General features: G+C 38.9%; 1 protein-coding gene across 1 annotated transcript in view; it reads left to right on the plus strand.

The window, feature by feature from the left end:
• C10H12orf75 (chromosome 10 C12orf75 homolog) overlaps positions 1-9,206 on the plus strand; it is a 41,377-nt gene extending 32,171 nt beyond the window's left edge. The window contains exons 3-6 of the mRNA XM_023192953.2: positions 3,513-3,548; positions 4,319-4,398; positions 5,193-5,230; positions 8,329-9,206. Of these exons, the coding sequence (XP_023048721.1) occupies positions 3,513-3,548; positions 4,319-4,398; positions 5,193-5,197 (121 nt within the window). The 3' untranslated portion in view covers positions 5,198-5,230; positions 8,329-9,206. The remainder of the gene's footprint in view (positions 1-3,512; positions 3,549-4,318; positions 4,399-5,192; positions 5,231-8,328) is intronic.
• Positions 9,207-11,433: the final 2,227 nt, after the last annotated feature.

The following is an 11,433-nucleotide window of genomic DNA, read 5'->3' on the forward strand; positions in this document are numbered from 1 at the left end:
TTCTTCCTTACGCTAAAGTTTGTGCAGTTGGGGCAGGACCGTGCCACCCCAGCAGGTAGGATACCCGTGTCCCCTTGAACACTGGCTGGACAGCATTTGGTTCTCTCTCCAGGCAGCTCAACACAATGGCTTGGACCTATCCTTCCACAAGGAGAGTTGGTTTAGACCAACCACCCCTTTCTGCTTTAACCTTAGTCTGGACCTGGTTGTCAAGTTGAATAGATTCTAATGTAACTGCTCCTCAGAACAATCTTTGTACCTGCATAAAAATGACTTATGTGGCAATTTGACAAGATCTGCAAAGATTGATGGTCCCTGGCAGCTGTCAGAGGTTGTTTCTCATGCTGATGAAACAGGCTGGGAGTCTTCTACCATCTCATTTCCGGCTTTTCTTGAGTGGGATGATACAAATTGGAGAGCTCCAGCTGCAGGAAGGTGCATGTTTCTCTAATGCAAATTAGCATGGGCCCACAGTGTATGAAGCAGGAATTAGGATCACACAAATCTGGGTTTGAATTCTGGCTCTATGACTTCGTAACTTTGATCATGCTACTCAGTTTTTCATTTTAAAAATGTGAGCAGTACTGGCCTTGCAAGATTGTATGAGGATTAAATGAACTAATAGGATTAGCAAAGTGCCTGGTATAGTTACACAATCAGGTTGAGAGATGGGGTGATGGTCAAAGCTTTTGCAAAAGCAGTATGGAAGTGAATTGCCCACCTTAGGAGAAGCCACTATGTTCGTCTTTCACAGGAAGTGTTTTTGACTTTTACATCTTTCTACCTGAGAAGGAGAGTGGTGAATCAGAATATGGAGCATGGCTTTGGTGCCAGATGGATGGGGTATGGATGTTGGTCATACTTGTTAGTCTTGTATGTTTATGAATTACATGGCTTTCTGTACCTGGTTACTCAGGCCTAGGCTCTCAGGGCTGTTGTGAGGAATAGCATGGATGCACATGCAGTGCTCTGCACTGTGCCTGACACACAGGAGGGACTCATGAATGACATCATTGTACCATGGAGTCCTGGTCTCTAGTCCTAGTGTTGTAGAATAACTGTTTGTGGAAGGAATGGATGAAGTGACAGTCTTATACATGGAAGTGTGTATGCAAACGCAGGCTTTACAACTCAGTGGAAGGTTTAAAAGAGTGGACATCTGACCGGGCGCGGTGGCTCATGCTTGTAATCCCAGCTCTTTGGGAGGCCGAGGTGCACAGATCATGAGGTCAGGAGTTCAAGACCAGCCTGACCAACATGGTGAAACCCTGTCTCTACTAAAAATACAAAAATTAGCTGGGTGTGGTGGCACGTGCCTGGAATTCCAGCTACTTGGGAGGCTGAGGGAGGAAAATTGCTTGAACCAGGGAGTCAGAGGTTGCAGTGAGCCAAGATTGCACCACTGCATTCCAGCCTGGCGACAGAGCAAGACTCCATCTCAAAAAAATAAGAATAAAAAAAGAGTGGATATCTTATAAGGCTTTATAGCTGGTATTTTTTAAGATTTGGCATTATATCTGAAGCTTAATTTATTATCAAATAAATATGGCAACTACATTATCCTTTCCTGCCAGTTGTATGTGTAAGGTTGTTGATTAATTTTATAATGGAGAACGCAGATTGAGTTTTAAGATATTGAATAATTTCACAGGAGAAAGTAAATGAATATTTTCTTACATTTGGGAAAGTGAAAATATATTTTAAAACCTTGAATATATCCTTAAGCACAGTTAAGCAAAAGGGGAAAGAATTAAAATAAACGGATATGTAAATGGATGTGAAAAGAATAGTTGTGGCAGGAAACGTGTGGCATAAGCGACCAGTTACACACAGGTTCATGTGATTTCATGAGAAAGTTAATCACTCAGGACCAAAGTAAACAGTTCTTATCAGAACTTATCTTGAACGAGTTTGTCCTCATCATTTCTCCATTATCTACACTAAAGGATTATAAATCCATTTTAATTAAAAGTAGTAAACAACACTTTCTTATACCACATCAATAAGCATAACACCATTAGTACAACTTTGACACTTTCGAATTAAAAAACGATCCAGCATGAACAAGAGGTGAACGAAGCTGATAAACATGTGGTGCATTTAGGCTGTATGCTCAGTTTGGGTAAATTAGGTCTCAAGATGGATTTTGTACTCTCTTGCAGTATTAACTGTTCATGGCCGGCGTTCACCAGATAATTGTTAAATCTGCACTTTCCTTTATAGACTTGGACTTGCTGTTCTAATAAAGCAAAAATCTCATGCACATGTATAGTCACATTTGAAATATCACAACTTTTAAGTGGGTAAAATCAGAGTTAGACAGTCTCTGAATCAGAAGAGTCAATGATGTTTAGATGTTTGCAGTCTGCTTTTTTCTCAACTGAAGCCCCTTAACATTACAAGTTGAATTCAGCCAGATACATTGGAATCTTGTTGATTTTTTTTTTTTCTTTCAGAAAAGCAACTTACATGTGCCAACTAGTGCTTCAAGGAAAGTGTCCTGATTCTCTTAGAAATATGCCAAGGAATTCTGGTAGAATATGGACTCCTTTTTTTTTTTTTTTTTGAGACCAGGTATCCCTCTGTTGCCCAAGCTGGGGTGTAATGGCGTGATCTCTGCTCACTGCAACCTCCACCTCCTGGCTTCAAAGATTCCTGTGCCTCAGCCTCCTGAGTAGCTGGGACTACAGACATCACCATGCGTGGCTAATTTTTGTATTTTTAGTAGTGATGGGGTTTCACCATGTTGGCCAAGCTGGTCTCGAACTCCTGACCTCGAGTGATCCACCCGTGTTGGCCTCCCGAAGTGCTGGGATTACAGGCATGAGCTACCACACCTGGCCTGGATTCCTCTTAATGCAAGGAAAGAATCTGTGCATTTTAAAGTAGTGATCCCCTCTAAATGTGTCCTTTTAAACATTTTCCCTGTCTTTGCAGTATATCATGTATGAAATGGCTCATGTTTTTAGATAAAAATAAATCAAATAGGCATTAACTCTTTTTGCACTGAAGAAATCTTTCAGTACGTATAGTTGTGCCACTGAAGTGTCAGAAGAGATCTAAAATCATGTATTAGGACTGGAAGAGACCTGAGAGGTCATCTGGTCAACCAGCTTATTTTACAAATGAGACACAGGCTGGCAGCTCGCCCACAGCCTGTCTGTCACACAGGGAGTGGGTGGTACACACAAGACGATAACTCAGGCTTCTTCCCAATTTCAGCTGCCCTCAGTTTTCCATTTCATTTGGCAGTTGTGCATTTTGGCATTTGCTGTATTCACACATTTTGGTTTGTAGAAAATTACCAAGTTTTAATGTATGAACGATTGAGGTGAAGGCAGAATATTGTCACAGAAACACTTGATGGATAGTTTTGCTCCTCTGCTTAAGTCTGATGGAAACATTTGAAATAAAATTGACTTTAACTCAGTAGTCCCTTTTTCTCATAACCAAAAATGAAGTCCCCAACTATGTAACCAACTGTCTCATAGCAAATGTTTCTGACCTTTTAGAACAGAAGAATCCATAACAGAAGATGACAAGAGGAGGTATGTTTGGTGTTGCAGCTGGCTTTAGTTTGAATGGTTTTGGCCATACCTCATGGATTTAACACACTGTAGCACATTCCCAATAACACAGATTCCTCCAGGAAAACTATTGGTACAGAGAATACAGGTAGGGGCATATGGTCTGAAAAAGAACTTGCCCAGGATGCATCATCTTTCCTCCTTCCAAGCAAACTTAGTTTTTGTTCTATGCATGTGGTGTGTGCTAATTTTCATCCTATGATGTTTGGGTGTGCTCTTCTCCCTAACTGGACAGCTTCCCTTCATTCTCTCAGCCTTCCCTGTCCTGCTACTTCTCTGATTAACTGCACTCCACCCTCATTTCTCTTTTGCTCTCTCTGCCTCATTTTATATCTCCCTATTAGTAAGATATCTTTGTGTGTCCATAATGCCTATTATCATACCAGGTTGACCACTCTGAATTCTTGATAAATGTTAACTGTAACATGTCACTGTATAATAATTAATACTATACTAAATTGTAACAACCCAAATTATTTTCTTCTTTCTCATTACAAGTAAAATATCTAAAAATTCTAACGCAATACATCTTTCTTTTTTGTTTTTTAAATAGCTTCTTTTTAACCTAGGAAACCAATGATATTCCCAAGGGCCATAATATTCTAAATTCTACTTTTGAAAAACCATGAGCTATTTTAATAATTATGTAGTTGTTTGGAGTACTCCATGCTTCTGTTGCTTCCTGTAAATAGATAGTACCATTTAAATTGGTTTGATTTCTTTTTATCAAGAAACTATGGAGGAGTATATGTTGGCCTACCATCTGAAGCTGTCAATATGGTGTCCAGTCAAACAAAGACAGTTGGGAAAAGTAAGTGAAATCATGTGCTACTGATTTTCCCTTCTTATTTATTTTTATGTTTTATGAAAAAGCATGAAATTTGTATTTTGGCTTACTTGACTCAATCTATGTATTGGCTATAGTGAACCATGTATAAGTACTGTCTGTTCATTGCAGTCATTGGTTGAAGTGTCTACCTACATGGTAAGAAGAATTCCAGAGCATAATTTAGCTTTTATTTGTGGTTATGCTCCATATTTTTAATTTCTTGTTAATTTTAGTGATGATCAGTGTGAAAATGAAAGCTAATATTTATGTAAGCTTATGGCGTTTTCATAGAACAGAAAGGTAAATTTCTGTAATATAAGATGACTGACTGATAAGCAATCTGCTGTTTAAAGGAAAAGTAATTGCCTATTGCATAATTAAATGAAATGAGGCTCCATTTTCTGAGTTTTAATAGTTAGCAATTATGGGGCCAATGAAGTCCTTTTGGACTAATAGGCATCTTTTGATTGATTGATAGCTTCTTGCTCAAGGCAGTTTTTAAGTGAGGCTCATGGTAAACAATGCTGATTTACAAAACCACTGTACAAGGTATTGTCTGATGTATAGTTTTAAATGACTATTAATATGTTCGCTTTATACACAAGGCTATATTACATTATTTTTAACCTACTATATTTGTTCCTCATTGTTTTTCCCGTACTTTGTGATTTAGACTAGCAAATACTTATATGTCATTACTGTTTACAGTTCTATAGAAAATTAGAATATGTTATTTATAATCTGAACATTTAACTTTTCTTAATTTTCTCTTTAAGATTAGAAGAAAATAACATCATGACTCAAGAATCAAGAGGTACTGTGTATTTTTCTAAATAATTCTATATATTTAGACTTGTTGATGAATGGACTGTAGATATTATTTGCTCTATATTTCTAAGAAATCCTGAACTTCACAATTTAAAGAAGGGGTATCATCCTATGGAATTGAGTGTGTTTTATTGCAAAGAGGTGAATAATCAGATCAATTTTCTTTCATCTACTTTTTTTCCATTTCATTTTGTTAAAAATGAAAATTTATTTAGTAAGAGTAAGCTAAGTGTCTACCTAAAACATTGAAATCTCACCCTTCTTCATTGCAAAAATCTTTGAGGGCCTAGGACTTGAGAAATGGCAGGGAGAGACCAGAGAGGCTCGAACTGGGAATTAGATTAGAATCGATTTGGAGTGGTATTAGCCAGTGGTTAATACACAGAGCGGAGATGTGTCAGTACCAAAACTCCAGTAGAGATGGGCAATCGATCAATTAAGTCCCAGACACTTAATATTGGTTCTAATCTAACTGAACAGAGATGTAATTATGCAGGAAGGAATAGTAAGAATCAGAGTATAAGTTAACAGATTGGTTTTACAAAACACATTCAGTATGGAGATGATGAAGAGCTAGGAGTTAGAATTATAATAAGACAAACAAGAATAAGGACAAGAGAAAAATAACTTTCATTTATTAACTGCCCTGCATACCAGTCTCTAAAAGACATGGAGCAGCATTTCCATGCAGACAAAGAATCTTCATTCACTGGGTCCAACAAGGGTCCAACAACACATTCCATGCTGGGTTCCCCACTGTATTTCACTCTTGCTGAATGACACCCAGCCTCTTTTGAAGCCTCCAGTGATTAGGAATGTCCTATCTCCTGATATAGCCCGTTCTCTTCTGGAAGTCAGGCAGCCTTGGTTTTGAATTCAGGCTCTCATTGACTAGCTGGGCAAGTTCCTTCCCCTTTATGACCTCAGTTTTGTTATGTGAAAAATGGAGCCAATACTTACACTGAAGAGTTGTTGATTGGATTAAATATGAAATAAATGGTAGCATCTGCTATCATCATTGTCATCACCACCATACTATTAATTTTTTTAATAACCAAAATCTAACCATTGGCAGACCAAAAGCAAGACTGATTTGATACTGAACCAACTTCTCGCCCAGGGCCAGTACTAGATTTGCTATTTGGAATGGGATGGGATTACAGACTAATTTCACAGGTAGAGACAGACAAGCTTTCCTGCTAGAGAAAGGAGACATAGAAACTGTAACCCGTTTCTTCCTGACAAAAACTTAGACAATCTTTGGGTAGCTACATCTTTGAAGATTTTCTCATCAAGGCAACATGATGGAGGTTTATCCCCTCGTACCCATGAACACAGGGTGTTCGGTTTCTTTTTGGGAAGTCACTGAAGAGTTTCTATTTCTAGTATTTTTAACATAGTTCTAGCCCTCCATATAGATTTCTGAGTTTCCTGCTAGTTTTCTCCTGCGCAGAAGTACTTTTATTATTTGTATCAAATAGAAAAGGTAAGTCGAAACCAAGAATACACTGCTGTTTACCCTCCTGGAAACACAATGTATTTCAAAAAGCAAGGGAATAGAGTGGAAAGAGGTGCTGCCTAGATAGCCATCAGGAGACTGGGCAGCTCTGCTACCAACACAGACCTAAGATGAGTTCCTTAACTTCCCCCAGCTTGTCTCAACCACAGTTTTCTCATGGGAGTGTTAGACACGATGATTGCTCACCCTCGTGGGTGGATCTGAAGTTCGCCGCTAACACTTCAGCAATAATCCTGGTGAGCAAGCTCATATAACTTTAGGCAGCTAGCTAAAACATTTCTTCCCGTTCATGGCTGTAAATACATAGTATTTTATTGCCACCCCTCTCTCATCTCAATTTTCCCTGTTCTTTAACTCTTTTTTTTTTCTATTACCCTTACATTTTATTTATTTACTTATTTTTTATTTTTATTTTACTTCAAGTTCTGGGATACATGTGCTGAACGTGCAGGCTTGTTACATAGGTATACATGTACCATGGTGGTTTGCTGCACCTATCAACCTGTCGTCTAGGTTTTAAGCCCTGCATGCATTAGGTGTTTGTCCTAATGCTGTCCCTCCCCTTGTCCCCCACCCCCCAACAGGCCCAGGTGTGTGATGTTCCCCTCCCTGTGTGTTCTCATTGTTCAGCTTCCACTTATGAGTGAGGACATGTGGTGTTTAACTCTGTCTCTAAACAATTAGTTTGATCCTGGTCTTTCTGTAGCCTCCTTTGTATTATCTGAAAAGTTTTCTAAGTTGATAAGCTACCCATTTTCCTTAGATGCTAAGCATCCATTGTGGTCCTTATCTGTGACATGTCTGAACTCATGGCTTTCTAGGCCTTAAGTTGTTGGGCAGAAACCTGAGAAGACTTTAGAAAAGAGATGTTTCATGGAAAGGATTGGAGACACTTTTGTTGTTGTTGTTGTTTGTTTTTTACCTAACATGTGGACTCTCTCTGAACTAAATGCACTCAGTGATCAAAGTTGATTTAGTTTGGTTGATTTTGAAACAAATTGAGGAATGATTTCAGAATCTCTTAAAGTTACTTATATCAGGATGCACATGTGTAGTTTCTTCTGCAGATGACCCTAGGGTGAAAGTTATACCCACTTAGATGTGCAGAGTGCTTCCAGCACAGAGGGCCTTAAGTGATGCTTCTCAGATGACAATGGGTGGCCTGGCTGCATCAGAATCCTGTCGGGGAGCGCCGTGTAATGTGGAGGGCTAGGCTCTCCCAGGAGGTTCGGACCAAGGAGGGAAGGGATGGAATTGTGGCCGAACAGTCTCTATTTTTAATTTGGATGATGTTAATATAATGCAGCTAGGTTTGGGCATTGCTTATCAAGATGTATTTTAAGTTTGTAAGTCTCTTTTCCTACCCAACTTTGCCTCTTTATGTAATTATTATCAGTGCTTAGCTCTACACTGGCCACATGAGTCTTAATATTGGGTGGATATTAAATAGGTGCTTTACTTAAAAGAAAGTCAGTAAATAACTTGTAGGCTTAAGGCTAATATATTTTTTAACCTAAGTTGTACCCGTTTGCTCACTCTTTTCTCCTCTTCTGTTGTCTCCTTAGCATGCTCATCAGTTTGGAAGGAATTTGGCTCCGTGGGACGTTGTAATGTGCACAGACATTTCCAAGGAAATTCTAAACAGTCACCCTTCCCTCTTGCATTCCCCCAAATCTTAAGTGTACACATAAAACCCTGGGTACATATTGTTGTGGTAATAGAAGGGAATTGGTTAAGCAGTACACTTTATGAAACTTTCTGTGACCACCTATGAAAGACAAGTTAACAAACTGTCATGGAGGCTGCTGTTGCCTAGCCAGGGCTGCTGCATTATGACATTTCCACCATGGCCACTCAACACATTTCATGGAGGTCATGTCTTTTCACTGATACTTTTTGATAGTTTTTATATAACAAAATCCTTATTCTATTTATAACTTAAGATGATAAGGCACTATAAATGAATGACCTAAAATAGTATATTTGTCTGTTATCTTTCGCTATTTCTACTTCACTTTAATTTTTAGCTGTGAAATTGGTAAATGGATTCTTACAACTATCTCTTTCTGCTTTTTACTATTTGGTTTTCAAATTTCATTTAAATGTCAGAATTTCCTTTTTAGGAACAATGTGTATTTCATTGCAATATTTAAAAATAAACTCAAATTTGCATGCCATATGCACATTTTGATTACATTTTTATTTTCTTTCATGAAAGGCATGTGCAACTACAAATACTTGATAGCCATTGCGTTGCTCATTCTATGTCACGGCATCTCTTCATATTAGTTCTCTGACTGTTTTCAAGGACTTGGTGATGGACGGTTAGTGGGATATCTGGAAATTAATTTGATAATGATTTGTATATCTACGTAGTACTACAATGTAAATTACTCAATTTACCAATGTATTTCAACAATGAAAACATTTTTATCCCTCTTCACTTACATTACTTAATTGTTTTTCAAAGAACACTTAGAAGTCATACATGGCATTGTGATGTATAGATACATTATATAAATATGTAAGGATAATAATGTATAAATAGATTACTATGAAAAACCAAGATTTTCACAGGAAGAAAGACATTATCTTATATATTTGGTCTATATGACAACCACAGGGACATCAAATTGATAAAAAATATCAAAGCTAAAAATTACTAAGAAATTATCCTGACACACACAATTCCTGTCTCGTGTTCGTTAAGTCCATAATGGTATTTAGGTGGAATATCAGCAGTTTGACCTATTAGGGATAACAGATAGATTGACTTTTTTTTTTTTTTTTTTTTTTTGAGATGGAGTCTTGCTCTGTCGCCCAGGCTGGAGTGCCATGGTGTGATCTCGGCTCTCTGCAACCTCTGCCTCCTGGGTTCAAGCGATTCTCCTGCCTTAGCCTCCCAAGTAGTTGAGACTACAGGTGTGTGCCACCACGCCCGGCTAAGTTTTTGTATTTTTAGTAGACACAGGGTTTCACCATGTTGGCCAGGCTGGTCTCGAACTCCTGACCTCAGGTGATTCACCTGCTTTGGCCTCCCAGAGTGCCGGGATTATAGGTGTGATCCACTGCACCTGGCCAGATTGACTTTTAAAAAACTTTTAATTTTGAAATAATTTTAGTTTCATAGAAACACGTAAAGATTATATGAAGAGTTCCTGTATGCGCTTAACCCAGCTACTTCTAATGCTAATCTTGCATGACCACAGTACATTTGTCAGAAGAAATTAAACATAGGTACAATGTGGTAAACTACAGCCTTTAATTGGATTCCATCAGTTTTTCTACTAATGTCCTTTTTGTTTGTTTCGGGATCAAATCCAAGATTCCATTGCACTCTGTTACTTGATCATCCTGTCTCCTTATTCTCCATTTGTCTCCTTAGTCTCCCCTTCCTGGTACTTTCTTCATCTTTCCTTGTTTTTCCTGACCTTGCCACTTTTTTAGCCTACTGATTAGATATTTTGTAGTGCATTTAATTTGAATTTGTCTGTTCTCTTATGATTGGGACTGGGGTTGTAGATTTTTAGGAAGAGGTATTAGCCGGGTGTGGTGGCACAGACCTACAGTCCCAGCTACTCAGGAGGCTGAGGTGGGAGGATTGCACGAGCCCAGGAGTTTGAGGCTGCAGTGAGCTATGATTGCACCACTGCACTCCATCCTGGGCCACAGTACAAGACCCTGTCTGTGGAACAAAGATTGTTGGAAAGAGGACCACAGAGGTAAAGTGGCCCCCTCGTTGGATCATATCATTATATCTCATGATCTCAACATGACTTATTACTGCTGTTATTAGCCTTCGTCACTTGACTAGGTGATATCTGACAGCTTTCTCTTTGATAAAGTTTCACGTTTTTTTCTTTCTTTTTTTTTTTTTTTTGGAGATGGGCTTGCTGTGTTGCCCAGGCTGGAGTGTGGTGGCACGATCACAGCTCACTGCAGCCTCAAACTCCTTGACTCAGGCAATCCTCTCACCTCAGCCTTCTGAGTAGCTGGGACTAGAGGTGCATGCCACCATGCCCAGCTAATTAATTTTTTTTTTTTTTGTAGAGGTGGGGTTTCTCTCTGTTGCCTAGGCTATTCTTGAACTCCTGGCCTCAAGCAGTCCTCCTGCCTTGGCCTCCCAAAGTGCTGAGATTACAGGCGTGAGCCACCGCACCCGGCCTCTAGTTTTCCATTTTCATCCCCTGTTCCTTATAAGTGATAAGTGAACCACTAAGTTGAGACCACACTCAAGGACAGGGGAATTAAGCTTCACCTCCTGGAGAAAAGAGTATCAAGGAATTTTTGAACTGTTTTAAAGGCACCATGGTAATTAATAAGTAATTTGGAGAAGATAGTTTGAGACCCTGCAAATACCCTGTTTCTCCTTAGAGTTTTGCCCACTAATTTTCAGGTTCATCCTTGGGTCTTGTCTGCAGCATCTGTTACGTGGCATAAAAATGTGACTGTCTATTTCCCTCGTTCCGCTACCTGTGTTATTTGGAATTCTTCTCTAAGGAACATTTGTCCCCTTTCCCCCCATTTACTTACATATTCAGTAATTCATTTGCATCAGTATGGGCTTTTGGATATTTGTTTTCTCCTTTAGGTTATAATCCAATACTCTTGCTATTTTGTTGCTCAAATTGTTCTAGCTTTGGCCTCTGGGAGCTTTTTCAGGTTGGTTC

The sequence above is a fragment of the Piliocolobus tephrosceles genome, chromosome 10 (genome assembly GCF_002776525.5).
Source record: "Piliocolobus tephrosceles isolate RC106 chromosome 10, ASM277652v3, whole genome shotgun sequence".
Taxonomy (NCBI): domain Eukaryota; kingdom Metazoa; phylum Chordata; class Mammalia; order Primates; family Cercopithecidae; genus Piliocolobus; species Piliocolobus tephrosceles.